This window comes from Rana temporaria, chromosome 10, assembly GCF_905171775.1.
Source record: "Rana temporaria chromosome 10, aRanTem1.1, whole genome shotgun sequence".
Lineage (NCBI taxonomy): Eukaryota > Metazoa > Chordata > Amphibia > Anura > Ranidae > Rana > Rana temporaria.
In genome coordinates this window covers 59,716,044-59,732,596 of record NC_053498.1, presented here as the reverse complement: position 1 = coordinate 59,732,596, position 16,553 = coordinate 59,716,044, and the positions used below count along the sequence as shown (strand labels likewise).

The following is a 16,553-nucleotide window of genomic DNA, read 5'->3' as shown; positions in this document are numbered from 1 at the left end:
TCCTTAGGAGGCTCCTCCCTTTAGGCGATCTCCTGGGACATGTGACAAGTCCCAGGAGATTGCCTGTCCACTCATAGAGCACAGCACGACTCCTGCATGCACAGTGAGTGCCCGGCCGTGAAGCCAAAAGCTGTCACGGCCGGGTGCCCACACTATGAATGGAGGCGCCGGCGGAGGGGGGGGGGAGCGGAGCTCTGGGTGGCCACGTCGCTGGACCGAGGAGCGGGTGAGTGTCTGTTTATTAAAAGTCAGCAGCTACACTTTTTGTAGCTGCTGACTTTTAATAAACAGTAAAAGGCTGGAACTCCGTTTAAAGCTCCATTAAGCCATAAAATATTAGTAGCATAGCATGTGACCTACCAGCACCCACTCCCACCCCCTTTCCTCAACAATATAGCAATGCTTAAATGCGTATTTAATACTGGAGAGGTTTACTGACTTATCAGCAGCCAGTGCTCTCCTCTTGAAATGTGATCAGGCCTCCGGTGTCTTCATATACAGTGCAGGAATGAAGGCCCTTCTCCTAGACTAAGGAAGCATGTCATGACTGCTGAGAAGCTTAGGCGTAACTTAACTTCCACTTAATTCAACCATAACAAACCTTGCCCCCCCCCCAATAATTACACATAGACCCAGTGCCGATCCTGACCTCCCTGGGGCCCTAAGCAAAATCACATGTCACATTAAAGTTGAGAAGCGGGGGGTGCTGACTTCTTACCTATTCTATCAACCAACCAGCGAGTTGAGAAGCGGGGTGACCCGAAAATGACTTCTCACCAGGCGGGGCCTCTAGTAATTTTGGGGGCCCTTCACAGCTTTGCGGGGCCCTAAGCGGCTTGCATAGTGAGCCTATAGGGCGGATCGGCCCTGCATAGACCATTTAAAGTTGGAAGTGGGCAAGGCCACAGCTTTATTGAAACATATTGCTTCAAATCCAAAAACCATGCCAGTCACGGTTACACCGTGAGCATCTCTAAACAAACTGTCTAGTTTATGAGGCCTGTCTCCACCATCAGTGCGAGACAGGCCTTAAACTGACCCTGTAATTCAACGTGAGGGCTTAGCCCAAAAAGTAATGCCAATTGCTGGCCAGGTAAAACCGCCAAAGAAGCTGTGACGAAACAACAACACAATGGGCGGGTGGACAACTCTTGTGCCGTAAATTCTTCGGAAGTAGTGGGATGTGCCTCTGCGTAGCTATTTCTAGAGTTCTGTCTCCACCCCCTCACCTCATGCCATCGTAGCCAATCCCAGCGGAGCCACTTCGACTCCCTCCTTATGTTGACACCCCACCCGCCAAGCATCCAGCGGTCTAGGCTCCCTTTCCTTAGTGCAGGGCGGGTCAAGGGGCCTTCAACATTCAGGGCCGGTGCAAGGATTTTTGACACCCTAGGCAAAACCTCATTTTGCCGCCCCCCCCCCCTTGGCTCCACCCCCTTTGCACTGTCCATGTATACACCACCTTTTTATAGACTGCTACCATTGGGGGAGGGGGGGGGGGGAGTCAGTCACTGGCCCTACGCATGCAGCGTATGTGGGAGCCTGGGGGGGGGGGGTCTGGCATGGCGCCCCTGACTAATGTGCGCTGTAGGCTGCTGCCTACCTTGTCTATAGGTAGTGTCGGCCCTGTACAGGGTATACGTACACAAATAATCAAGGCACTGTTGATCAGTGCAGGCCCATTAGTGTCGCCTATCAGTGCCATCTATAAGTCTCCATCAGTGCCATTTATCAGTGCCACCTCTTTGTGCCCATCAGTGCCCATTATTGGGGAATCCCTCATGGGGACAGCAGGTGTACAGACCCGGGTACTCAGCACAGGGATGGTGGGAACCCCTCATAATGAGCACAGTGGGTGTACAGACCCGGGAACTCAGCACAGGGATGGTGGGAACTCCTCATAATGAGCACAGCGGGTGTACAGACCCGGGAACTCAGCACAGGGATGGTGGGAACCCCTCATAATAGGCACAGCGGGTGTACAGACCTGGGAACTCAGCACAGGGATGGTGGGAACCCCTCATAATGGGCACAGCGGGTGTACAGACCTGGGAACTCAGCACAGTACAGGGATGGTGGGAACCCCTCATAATGAGCACAGCGGGTGTACAGACCCGGGAACTCAGCACAGGGATGGTGGGAACCCCTCATAATGGGCACAGCGGGTGTACAGACCTGGGAACTCAGCACAGGGATGGTGGGAACCCCTCATAATGAGCACAGCGGGTGTACAGACCTGGGAACTCAGCACAGGGATGGTGGGAACCCCTCATAATGGGCACAGCGGGTGTACAGACCCGGGAACTCAGCACAGGGATGGTGGGAACCCCTCATAATGGGCACAGCGGGTGTACAGACCCGGGAACTCAGCACAGCACAGGGATGGTGGGAACCCCTCATAATGAGCACAGCGGGTGTACAGACCCGGGAACTCAGCACGGGGATGGTGGGAACCCCTCATAATGAGCACAGCGGGTGTACAGACCTCTGGACAGGGAGGGCAGCATTTACTAGAACTGATTGGCTTTTTTTTCTTTTTACTGCAGCTGCTGACTGCTGGTGGAAGGGAGATGAGGAAAATACCCCTTTTAGATGTTACAAGTGGAGGAAAATACAGCCCAGTTCTAGTAAATTCTGCACCCCCAGCTGCACTAGCATCAGCAGTAACTAGAATACATAGGGACTAGTGGGCAGCAGCCTGACCTGTAGGCAGTGTTTTCTATGGGTGGTCACCACCAGCAGAAGAAAGAAACTTAAATAAATACACTGACCGCACAGTACTAATCAGTGATACCAGCTCCAGCAACAGCATACTGTATGTATCATGGCCAAGCACTCACCTACATTCTCGGCTTCCAATCTCCCGCGCTGTGACCTGTGCAATGTGAGGGGAGGGGGGACATTCCAGGGAGGGAGCTCGAGGGTTATCAGAAGGAAGAGCTGAGGAGAACTCTGTGTGTGTAATCCCGACCTGAAGGACATCGTATAACGGAGGCGGGCTGAGTGAGTACAGAGTGCAGTTTGCGAGCAGTCAGTGGTGTGGAATGGGCGGCATTTTCAAACAACAGAGTCGTTGTATTTTCCTCCTCTAATGTCTCCCAGTCCCTATACACAGAGGTGTGCGGCTCCCCAGCTAGTCACTTCAGTGTGTGTGTGTCAGTGCTCAGGAGGAGTGTCGGCGGGAGCTGGTGAAGACACTTACAGGCTGCTGTGTATATTGTCGGTAGGAGGGGAGCGGAGTTCACTCCCATACAGTGCGGAGCGGCTTCACCAAAAATCACCTGCTTTCCCCAGTGACTGAGCCACGCCATCTCCGCACTCCAACCCCCTCCTTGTGTTTGTCAGTCCTCTTGGACTGGCACCCGACTCTCTACACAAGGGCAAGACAGTGTCTTCTCCACAACAGAAAGCCGTGTACACAGCAGCCGTAGTTGCGCTCTTGATGACAGTGCGCTCTAGGCGGCTGCCTAATCTGCCTAGTGGTAGCGCCGGCCCTGTCAACATTGCTCTTCAAGGGGGCACATACTATTAGTTTTTATGGCTGACTGGAGTTCAGCTTTAAAAGAAACATTTACTAAAAAGAGCCAAAAGACTAACTTTCTATTCTCTGCACTGAAGTGAGCGATACATACAGTAAATATACCATTTGAGGGGAAAAAAGGAGCATAACGAGAATGCACAACAAGTATCTGTAAACTATCTTTTTCTTTGTCCATGATTATCAGCACTGACTTTAGGACGGTTCAAAGGGAAGCTTTTCCTGGCTGGAACCCTGCTCTGCATCCTAGGCCTGAGCCAGCGCAACTGAAAGAGGAATTGACAGCCATGGATAAGGAGAGAGGAGGACAAGTAGAGGGGAATACAGTCACAAAGGTAAAAAAAAAAAATCTCTCCAACGTGGGTTTTGGAGTTTGTGTTTCACACTTATGCACACATTTATCTTTATCTTCAATATCCAGTAGCTTCTTTTATTTTAGCCTTAGCCAATTCATATCCAGGTTCTTTTCTGCAAATTCATATGCTAGTCTTGTAATGGACCAATGTAAGACAGGTGTCGTTTCTAGCCAATCACTTGTGAGTATAATGAAACAATGTGGTTACCAAATCAAGATCTTTTTGGTAACCATCACAAATCTGGTGGCCAAATAAAATGTGAGGCTGTAACTTTACCACCAGTAGAGCCACCAATATACTGTAGTTATAAGAAACTTACAAGAAAACACCAATTTATTGTATGCATATATCAAGGAGGCCAAAATGCAAGGCATTCCACATCATTCATTCACAGTCCCCTGTGAATGGGAAACTACAAGTCCTGATAGGCCCCGTACACACATCCGAGAAACTGGACGGGCAAAACACATCGTTTTGCTCGTCGAGTTCCTTGTGAAGCCGCCGAGGATCTCGCCGAGCCAAGTTTCCCCGTTGACTAACGAGGAAATAGAGAACATGTTCTCTATTTGGCTCGACGAGTTACCGTCGGTTTCCTCGGCCAAAAGTGTACACACGACCGGGTTTCTCGGCAGAATACGGCTCTGATCGAGTTTCTGGCTGAATTCTGCCGAGAAACTCGGTCGTGTGAACGGGGCCATAGACTTTCCTGCTGTCGGCTTGAAGTTTCAATGAACTTTTATAGTACTGCTGAGTGCTCTGGTAGTTCATTGTCTCTTCCTGTCAGTGTGTATCTGCCTGGCTGTACGAGGCACAAGCAGACAGATACAATGAGAAGTCTGCAGGAATCCCCCAGATTGCAGGTGCAATACTTTCCAGGCTCCAAGAAAAAAGAATTAGAAATGCAAATTTTTTGCCTGCAAAAATATGTACATTTATTATTTTGTTTTTAAAAAAGTGAACTTATCCTAACCACATAAGCCCCGGACCAGTTTGTAGCTAAAGGACCAGGCCACTTTTTGCGATTCGGCACTGCGTCGCTTTAACTGACAATTGCGACGTAGCTCCCAAACAAAATTGACATCCTTTATTTCCCACAAATAGAGCTTTCTTTTGGTGGTATTTGATCACCTCTGCGTTTTTCCTCAGTTTAGGCCGATACGTATTCTTCTACATATTTTTGGTAAAAAAAATTGCAATAAGCGTTTATTGATCGGTTTACGCAAAAGTTATAGCGTCTACAAAATAGGGAGAAGTTTTATGGCATTTTTATAATTTCTTTTTTTTACTGGTAATGGTGGCGATCAGCGATTTTTATCGTGACTGCGACATTATGGCGGACACATTGGACACTTTTGACACATTTTTGGGACCATTGTCATTTTTACAGCGATCGGTGCTATAACAATGCACTGATTACTGTAAAAATGACACTGGCAGTGAAGGGGTTAACCACTACATGGCGCTGTAGAGGTTAAGTGTGCCCTAGTGTGTGATTCTTACTGTAGGGGGTGTGGCCTGGCATGACACATCACTGATCGTCGTTCCCTATGACAGGCAACAGACGATCACTGACACTGCCACTAGGAAGAACGGAGAAAGGTTTGTTTACACTTACCTCTCCCCGTTCTTCAGCTCTGTGACCCGATCGTGGGACACCAGCGGCAACCGGGTCCGCGGGCCCCGCTGGCACGGTCACGTAGCTTAGGCCCGGGTCGCGAGCGCGCCAGCGCCGGCTGGGATCTTAAAGGAGATGTACCTGTACGCCCTTGTGCCCAGCCGTGCCATTCTGCCGATGTACATCGGCGTGCGGTGGTCCTTAAGTGGTTAAGGCAACCCATGCTTGATCATCTGTCAACAATGCCATTAACCAGCCTTTTTCCTTTTTACCCCAGAGGGACATTGAATTTATTTTCAGATTTCAGGGAACCCCTGCTTAACAATCAATAGGGAGTCAATGGAAAGTATATGCCTTACAATGGCGGTCAGTGAGGAGAATGCCCCCCTTATAGTGGTGGCTAAAATGCCACCCGTTCAGACAGCTAAAAAGATCATTGGAGCCATGCTGCTGGTTCTGCCAGGTTGTGTTGGCTTTGTAACTATGCCAGCAGAATCAAATGGGAAGTCATTCAGTAAAAAGCTTAGGGTACCCCAGTAACCTCTGAAGGAACCCTTGGATTCCACAGAACACTGGGTGAGAATGGCTGCCATAGAAAATACTTAAAAACAAGTTTGAAAAATAAAAGTGCCAAGTGTACACTGCTACACCAGAGAAATATGGTCAGGCACAATATAAGTAACAGAAAGGTTTACATTTAATGTTGGCTGGTTTAAGTTTAAAATCTATAATACAATTTAGTATCTGCGCAGTCTGCTGATAATACTCCACAGGCACAATGGCAAATGCACATATATTTAAAAACACCTTTTTTATTCATATTAGTACAAAAAATTAATAAGTCTTTCATGCATTGAATAACAGGTTGGATGTAGTAGCGCTTGCCCAATATATAATAGAATAAATAAGGTGACAATCCAAAATAAATGAAAGTAAAAAACGTCAATCCACCACCGACTGTGGGTCTAAAAGTGTTCCACTCAAATTGATGTCCAAAGAATGACCACCCAACATTTAGAATTCAAATGTGGTAAGTCATGATGAGTGGTAAATAATAATTGGATAAAGAAAACACAATTATGCCAATGACAGCACAATGTAAATCATTAAGAACAGTGATCACAATAAAAATAGTGACATCCAAAAAAGTGCTTCAATCAAAAAAGTGCATAGTGCAACATAATGCAATACAAAATAGTCCACAAAATGATCCAAACAAGTAGCATGCATAAGTGAGCATGAACAAAAATAATTAAAAATATATATGTTGTGCCAATCAAACCAGAAAGACAAATAAATTTCTGGCAGTATAGTGTTAAAAAAAGTGTGTCCAGTGCACAATCCGTGCAGGAAAGAATATATAAATAATGTTCTATAAAAATATTTCAATCAATAAAATTGAATGAATAGGTGACAATCTATATATAAATTATAAAGTGCAAAAAGTGCTTCAATGAATCCATTAAAGAAAACTTGAGTGGTTGATGCTGAACGTGCAATCGTGCTTGAATACAATCCTTCAGGCTCCCCACAGTGTCTGGAGAATAGTGTGTTCCAGCCCCTTACCTCTGGAGGGCTTTACATAAAGCCTCTATGTTAATACTCCCAAATACGGCGGCTTGCTGCTCCACTCCCATATACCACGGCTCATGGGTTAAAGATGACTCTCAAATGACAAAAGGGAAGCCTCCATAGCATAAAATCAAACGATTTATTAGGTAAAACAAAGTAATATACACTCACAAACAGATGAGATGTAAACAGCGTGTCTGTCTTAGTGTCTCCGCTCTGCGGCCGCGAGCGGATGACGTCACCAGTAGCTCTCCACGTCCTCACGCGTATCGTGACTGACAAAACGTCACTTAATCATAGGATGGAGAGCGGCTGGTACGAGGGTGACTTATATAGTGCCGTGGCGGCAAATAGTAAACAAATAATCTGAAAAATTTTCGTATGCAACGCTACTACTGGGGCTTCAAATACAATGACTGTAACGTTCATTTTTTCAAACATATATTAACAGGCTGAAGTGAATAAAAAGCGGAATGCACTCCCTCCAGTGGTGGGAAAGGCACAATGCAAAAGGATTAATTGGGATAGGAATACCTCTACCCCCTGCTGGATAGCTAAGGAATAGATGAAAGGAAGGAATGACAAAATAGAAAAAATCTAAATGACACATATATATCCAAGCAGGAGTACTGCTCCAAAACATTTTCATAACACTGGAATAATCCCCCAATGTGGGAGGAAAATCATATCGAGTGGAAAACCATAGATGAAAATAAAATATGAAATATCTAATCACTTTGACAAGGGACAAAAACGTATATCCATATAGGTCTTCCAAATACAGTAATGTATCCACATAGATTAGGAAAAATGGCTTAATAATAACTAAAATCCTCTAAAAGCAATGTTTATGATAAAAACATTAAAATAGGTCATAATAAAAAGGAGAAGGATAAAAAAACTAAAAATTAGATATAAAACAATTAAGATCAAACTCAATGTTATGCCCGTGCGGTGTTAAAGTGCATAATTCATGTATCCAACGGGATTCCGCCTGACTAATTTTTTGTATTCTGTTATCTCCTCTCCAGTGGGGTTTGTATTTCTCTATGCCCCATACCTTAAGTGAGGAGGGATCCTTATTATGATAACGCTCATAGTGGCGAGACAGGCTGTGTTTTGGGTACGCATTAATAATGTTTTGTGTATGTTCACGTAGTCTTATCCAAAGTTTTCTTTTTGTTCTACCAACATATTGGATTTTGCATGGGCATTCCAGGAGGTACACGACCCCTTCAGTATCACAGGAAATAAACTCTTTAATTTTATATTCTTTTCCTGTGACACTGGATTTAAAGTTTTCCTTTTTCTTTTTGCTCTCTTTTGTGTGTTTACATGTAAAGCATCTTTTGCATGGGTAATAACCTTTCTCATTGAAAAAAGAAAAGCTTTTTTTCTCAGGTGGGTCGAGAACATTTTTAGCAATCATGTCTCTTAAAGTAGGTGCCCTCCTATACGTAAACATTGGTTTTTCTGGCAATATTGATGATAGATGGCGATCGGCTTTTACAATATGCCAATATTTCTTGCAAATTGCTTCTATTTGCTTATGTTGTACATTGTAGTCCATTATTAGGGGAACTTTGCCGGCAAAAGAATTAATCCTAGTAGAGTCCTGGATCAGCGTATCTCTATCTAGTGCAACCACATCTTTAATTTTTCTCTCAATAAAGTCTTGTTTGTAGCCTTTTTCTACAAATCTCTTGCCGACAAAATCAGCTTGTTCCAAGAATACATCAGTCTTTGTACAGTTTCTCCTTAGTCTTAGGAACTGGCCTTTAGGAATATTTTCCAACCAGGGAGTGTGATGACAACTGTCTAAGGGTAGGTAGCTATTTCTGTCTACCGTTTTGAAATGTGTTTTTGTTACCAACTTAGTTTCTTCTTTGGTAATCTCCAAGTCCAGAAAGCTGATTTTCTCATCACTAATCTCCCATGATAATTTAATGTTTTTCTCATTAAAATTCAAATAAAAGCCAAAGTCTATAAGACTCTCCCTATCTCCTGACCAAATAATTAAAATATCATCAATAAAACGTCTATATAAAAGTAACTGAGGTGGTTTTCTGTTATATAAAACTTCTGCTTCCCATTCAGCCATGTACAGATTTGCCACACTAGGGGCATACTTAGCGCCCATCGCAATCCCACATATTTGTTTGAAATAATCACTGTCATACCAGAAGTAATTATGGTCTAGACTGTATTCTAAACAATTGGAGATAAAGTTCTTTTGTGGGGTTTTAAGATCACTCAGATTATTCATAGCCCAATTTGTGGCCTGGATCGCTTCTTTATGATTTATAATCGTGTAGAGCGATGCTACATCTGCTGTGGCCATGTATATAGAACTCCCATCAAGTACAATAGTATCCAGCAACTGGATCAGATGTTTTGTATCTCTGAGATAAGCTTCCGTTTTCTTCACCAAAGGTTGCAGAAACCAATCTATGTATTCTCCTATTCTCGCACCTACGGAGTTTATGCCATTAACTATTGGTCTTCCTGGTGGGTCATCTCTTGATTTGTGGATTTTTGGGAGTGTATACAGTACTGGTATCTTGCATCCCATTGGTTGCAGGTATTTTGCTTCCTTCTTGTTTAGCAATTCTTTCTTCCTTCCTCTCTTGATTAGTTTTGCTAGGTCATCTTTGTAGCGTACTATTGGGTTCCCAGGTAGTTTTAAATAGGTAGTCTTGTCACTCAATTGGCGCTCGATTTCCTTCTTGTAGGCCACTTTAGATTGAATGACAATAGCCCCCCCCTTGTCAGCTTGTCTAACCACCACATCATTCCTCTCTTCGAGTTTCCGTATCCCATTTCTGATGTCTCCTGGGTCCGATATTTTCTTAATCTTCAAATCATGTAGATCTTTTAGTACCATACGCCTGAATGCTTCAATGTGTCCGTCATTACTTATTGGTGGGTTGAATACAGATTTGTTCCTTAGGTTACTAAAAACAACATCATTATCTTCAGTAGTAATTCTTGTTACACCTTCTCCTGGTTTGTTCATTATATACTTTTTAATGTGGAGATTTCTGGCAAATTTGTTGATATCCACATACGCATCAAATTTATTAAAGTTTTTCTTAGGGGCATATTTGAGGCCCTTATCCAATACTTTAAGTTCTTCTTTGGTGAGTTCTATCCCGCTAATATTGATGACTCCTTCCCCTATCAATCTCTTCTTCTTCTGTTTTTTTGTTCCCGCTCTGCATCCTCTCCTCGGTTTCCGTGACTTCCAGATTGATTTTCCTGGGTTCTTGTAGGTGTTCTTCTCGGTTTTTCCTCTTTGTCCCGACTCCTCCGAGAGTCTTTGTTCCTGTGTTCTCCTTTCCTCATTTCTCCTGGTCTCGGTCTCGGGCTCCAATACCTCTGTCTCTGCACCCCATTCTCCCAATGACGCCTTGGGGATTCCTGGCGTCTCGGCTCTAAAAAACGCCTAGGAGATGCGTTTCTATTTTCTCTTACATAGGAAAAATGACGATATGGTGTTCTCCTATTATCAGAAACTCTCGGGGTTCTCCCCCCTCCACCATCATCCCTTCTTAAATGATCATAATAATTGTATACAGGTACATTGTATGAATGATCATAAGCCCTTCTTTCTTCCTGTGGATAATAGTTACCTTCACGTCTTTGATTTTCATAATGATTCATATCCTGGTACGCTTGATTTCTCCACGGTGGTGTTCGTGATCTCCCCCTATTAGGTATTTGTTGAAAGGGTCTAGGGGCATTATAGGTATTTTGGTTATTCCGGTTGTTTTTCCAGAAGGGTTTCCAGCCATTATTGTTCCCATTTTTTCTGGGTTTATGATTTGGGGTATTTGTGCCATTATTTAACTCCATTGTATTGACATTCTGATTGCTTTCTTTTCCATTGACTATATCTCTTGTGTCTTGTTCAGGTGAACTCCTATTAGAAGAAGTCCCAGGCTCTTCTAATTTGTTCTGCCATTTATAAACTAGATCATCCTCATAGTCTTTCATATCCCTTTGATATTTTCTTTTTTTCCTAGCTACTGTTTCCTTGTCTTTTTGTTCCATGTCCCGCTGTAATTGATTAGACAGGGCTACAAATTCAGGTAGTTCCTTACTACTTTCCAGGTTGTTTTTCAGTTCAGTGATAGTGCGATCAAGTGTTCTGATTTTGCGTTGTTTTCTTTTTATCAAAAAAGCTAAAAGCTCTAGGCCTTTATCATTAAAGAACTGAAACCACTCATCCGTGGACTCTTTATCTATTAAACCATCATTGATGGGTACATCCCACCTTAATCTCCTTGGGATTAATCTATCCTTTATGTATTTCTCATGGGTTGCGATGTCCCACCAGGCATTGATTTTCTTCTCCATTAAGTGGCCCATCTTTCTGAAACAATTTCCAATATTCCCTGTTGGGTTCTCTTCAGGTTTCTCAAATATATTTTCCATATCTAATTCCCTATTCTCAAGAAACCCAAATACCTCCATGATATGCTGCACAAGTAATGTAGATCTAATAGCAAGTATGAAAAATGGGGGGGAACTAATGCGCAAATCAACCTAGCCAAGGCAATAATAAACTAAAATAACGATAGATAACATATAAAGCAGTTAATAAGCAGCAGCCACTACTAAAAATGCTCACGCATTCAGAGTAAATGAATAAAAGGTTGGATGTAGTAGCGCTTGCCCAATATATAATAGAATAAATAAGGTGACAATCCAAAATAAATGAAAGTAAAAAACGTCAATCCACCACCGACTGTGGGTCTAAAAGTGTTCCACTCAAATTGATGTCCAAAGAATGACCACCCAACATTTAGAATTCAAATGTGGTAAGTCATGATGAGTGGTAAATAATAATTGGATAAAGAAAACACAATTATGCCAATGACAGCACAATGTAAATCATTAAGAACAGTGATCACAATAAAAATAGTGACATCCAAAAAAATGCTTCAATCAAAAAAGTGCATAGTGCAACATAATGCAATACAAAATAGTCCACAAAATGATCCAAACAAGTAGCATGCATAAGTGAGCATGAACAAAAATAATTAAAAATATATATGTTGTGCCAATCAAACCAGAAAGACAAATAAATTTCTGGCAGTATAGTGTTAAAAAAAGTGTGTCCAGTGCACAATCCGTGCAGGAAAGAATATATAAATAATGTTCTATAAAAATATTTCAATCAATAAAATTGAATGAATAGGTGACAATCTATATATAAATTATAAAGTGCAAAAAGTGCTTCAATGAATCCATTAAAGAAAACTTGAGTGGTTGATGCTGAACGTGCAATCGTGCTTGAATACAATCCTTCAGGCTCCCCACAGTGTCTGGAGAATAGTGTGTTCCAGCCCCTTACCTCTGGAGGGCTTTACATAAAGCCTCTATGTTAATACTCCCAAATACGGCGGCTTGCTGCTCCACTCCCATATACCACGGCTCATGGGTTAAAGATGACTCTCAAATGACAAAAGGGAAGCCTCCATAGCATAAAATCAAACGATTTATTAGGTAAAACAAAGTAATATACACTCACAAACAGATGAGATGTAAACAGCGTGTCTGTCTTAGTGTCTCCGCTCTGCGGCCGCGAGCGGATGACGTCACCAGTAGCTCTCCACGTCCTCACGCGTATCGTGACTGACAAAACGTCACTTAATCATAGGATGGAGAGCGGCTGGTACGAGGGTGACTTATATAGTGCCGTGGCGGCAAATAGTAAACAAATAATCTGAAAAATTTTCGTATGCAACGCTACTACTGGGGCTTCAAATACAATGACTGTAACGTTCATTTTTTCAAACATATATTAACAGGCTGAAGTGAATAAAAAGCGGAATGCACTCCCTCCAGTGGTGGGAAAGGCACAATGCAAAAGGATTAATTGGGATAGGAATACCTCTACCCCCTGCTGGATAGCTAAGGAATAGATGAAAGGAAGGAATGACAAAATAGAAAAAATCTAAATGACACATATATATCCAAGCAGGAGTACTGCTCCAAAACATTTTCATAACACTGGAATAATCCCCCAATGTGGGAGGAAAATCATATCGAGTGGAAAACCATAGATGAAAATAAAATATGAAATATCTAATCACTTTGACAATATATACCACGGCACTATATAAGTCACCCTCGTACCAGCCGCTCTCCATCCTATGATTAAGTGACGTTTTGTCAGTCACGATACGCGTGAGGACGTGGAGAGCTACTGGTGACGTCATCCGCTCGCGGCCGCAGAGCGGAGACACTAAGACAGACACGCTGTTTACATCTCATCTGTTTGTGAGTGTATATTACTTTGTTTTACCTAATAAATCGTTTGATTTTATGCTATGGAGGCTTCCCTTTTGTCATTTGAGAGTCATCTTTAACCCATGAGCCGTGGTATATGGGAGTGGAGCAGCAAGCCGCCGTATTTGGGAGTATTAACATAGAGGCTTTATGTAAAGCCCTCCAGAGGTAAGGGGCTGGAACACACTATTCTCCAGACACTGTGGGGAGCCTGAAGGATTGTATTCAAGCACGATTGCACGTTCAGCATCAACCACTCAAGTTTTCTTTAATGGATTCATTGAAGCACTTTTTGCACTTTATAATTTATATATAGATTGTCACCTATTCATTCAATTTTATTGATTGAAATATTTTTATAGAACATTATTTATATATTCTTTCCTGCACGGATTGTGCACTGGACACACTTTTTTTAACACTATACTGCCAGAAATTTATTTGTCTTTCTGGTTTGATTGGCACAACATATATATTTTTAATTATTTTTGTTCATGCTCACTTATGCATGCTACTTGTTTGGATCATTTTGTGGACTATTTTGTATTGCATTATGTTGCACTATGCACTTTTTTGATTGAAGCATTTTTTTGGATGTCACTATTTTTATTGTGATCACTGTTCTTAATGATTTACATTGTGCTGTCATTGGCATAATTGTGTTTTCTTTATCCAATTATTATTTACCACTCATCATGACTTACCACATTTGAATTCTAAATGTTGGGTGGTCATTCTTTGGACATCAATTTGAGTGGAACACTTTTAGACCCACAGTCGGTGGTGGATTGACGTTTTTTACTTTCATTTATTTTGGATTGTCACCTTATTTATTCTATTATATATTGGGCAAGCGCTACTACATCCAACCTGTTATTCATTTACTCTGAATGCGTGAGCATTTTTAGTAGTGGCTGCTGCTTATTAACTGCTTTATATGTTATCTATCGTTATTTTAGTTTATTATTGCCTTGGCTAGGTTGATTTGCGCATTAGTTCCCCCCCATTTTTCATACTTGCTATTAGATCTACATTACTTGTGCAGCATATCATGGAGGTATTTGGGTTTCTTGAGAATAGGGAATTAGATATGGAAAATATATTTGAGAAACCTGAAGAGAACCCAACAGGGAATATTGGAAATTGTTTCAGAAAGATGGGCCACTTAATGGAGAAGAAAATCAATGCCTGGTGGGACATCGCAACCCATGAGAAATACATAAAGGATAGATTAATCCCAAGGAGATTAAGGTGGGATGTACCCATCAATGATGGTTTAATAGATAAAGAGTCCACGGATGAGTGGTTTCAGTTCTTTAATGATAAAGGCCTAGAGCTTTTAGCTTTTTTGATAAAAAGAAAACAACGCAAAATCAGAACACTTGATCGCACTATCACTGAACTGAAAAACAACCTGGAAAGTAGTAAGGAACTACCTGAATTTGTAGCCCTGTCTAATCAATTACAGCGGGACATGGAACAAAAAGACAAGGAAACAGTAGCTAGGAAAAAAAGAAAATATCAAAGGGATATGAAAGACTATGAGGATGATCTAGTTTATAAATGGCAGAACAAATTAGAAGAGCCTGGGACTTCTTCTAATAGGAGTTCACCTGAACAAGACACAAGAGATATAGTCAATGGAAAAGAAAGCAATCAGAATGTCAATACAATGGAGTTAAATAATGGCACAAATACCCCAAATCATAAACCCAGAAAAAATGGGAACAATAATGGCTGGAAACCCTTCTGGAAAAACAACCGGAATAACCAAAATACCTATAATGCCCCTAGACCCTTTCAACAAATACCTAATAGGGGGAGATCACGAACACCACCGTGGAGAAATCAAGCGTACCAGGATATGAATCATTATGAAAATCAAAGACGTGAAGGTAACTATTATCCACAGGAAGAAAGAAGGGCTTATGATCATTCATACAATGTACCTGTATACAATTATTATGATCATTTAAGAAGGGATGATGGTGGAGGGGGGAGAACCCCGAGAGTTTCTGATAATAGGAGAACACCATATCGTCATTTTTCCTATGTAAGAGAAAATAGAAACGCATCTCCTAGGCGTTTTTTAGAGCCGAGACGCCAGGAATCCCCAAGGCGTCATTGGGAGAATGGGGTGCAGAGACAGAGGTATTGGAGCCCGAGACCGAGACCAGGAGAAATGAGGAAAGGAGAACACAGGAACAAAGACTCTCGGAGGAGTCGGGACAAAGAGGAAAAACCGAGAAGAACACCTACAAGAACCCAGGAAAATCAATCTGGAAGTCACGGAAACCGAGGAGAGGATGCAGAGCGGGAACAAAAAAACAGAAGAAGAAGAGATTGATAGGGGAAGGAGTCATCAATATTAGCGGGATAGAACTCACCAAAGAAGAACTTAAAGTATTGGATAAGGGCCTCAAATATGCCCCTAAGAAAAACTTTAATAAATTTGATGCGTATGTGGATATCAACAAATTTGCCAGAAATCTCCACATTAAAAAGTATATAATGAACAAACCAGGAGAAGGTGTAACAAGAATTACTACTGAAGATAATGATGTTGTTTTTAGTAACCTAAGGAACAAATCTGTATTCAACCCACCAATAAGTAATGACGGACACATTGAAGCATTCAGGCGTATGGTACTAAAAGATCTACATGATTTGAAGATTAAGAAAATATCGGACCCAGGAGACATCAGAAATGGGATACGGAAACTCGAAGAGAGGAATGATGTGGTGGTTAGACAAGCTGACAAGGGGGGGGCTATTGTCATTCAATCTAAAGTGGCCTACAAGAAGGAAATCGAGCGCCAATTGAGTGACAAGACTACCTATTTAAAACTACCTGGGAACCCAATAGTACGCTACAAAGATGACCTAGCAAAACTAATCAAGAGAGGAAGGAAGAAAGAATTGCTAAACAAGAAGGAAGCAAAATACCTGCAACCAATGGGATGCAAGATACCAGTACTGTATACACTCCCAAAAATCCACAAATCAAGAGATGACCCACCAGGAAGACCAATAGTTAATGGCATAAACTCCGTAGGTGCGAGAATAGGAGAATACATAGATTGGTTTCTGCAACCTTTGGTGAAGAAAACGGAAGCTTATCTCAGAGATACAAAACATCTGATCCAGTTGCTGGATACTATTGTACTTGATGGGA

The 16,553-nt window shown here is 42.1% G+C and overlaps 1 protein-coding gene across 2 annotated transcripts in view; it reads left to right on the top strand.

The window, feature by feature from the left end:
• The window catches only part of LOC120915118 (stabilizer of axonemal microtubules 1-like), a 56,321-nt gene that overhangs the window by 25,711 nt on the left and 14,057 nt on the right, over positions 1 to 16,553 (top strand). For both annotated transcript variants that reach the window (XM_040325372.1, XM_040325373.1), the window contains exon 7: positions 3,726 to 3,873. In XM_040325372.1, the coding sequence (XP_040181306.1) occupies positions 3,726 to 3,873 (148 nt within the window). The remainder of the gene's footprint in view (positions 1 to 3,725; positions 3,874 to 16,553) is intronic.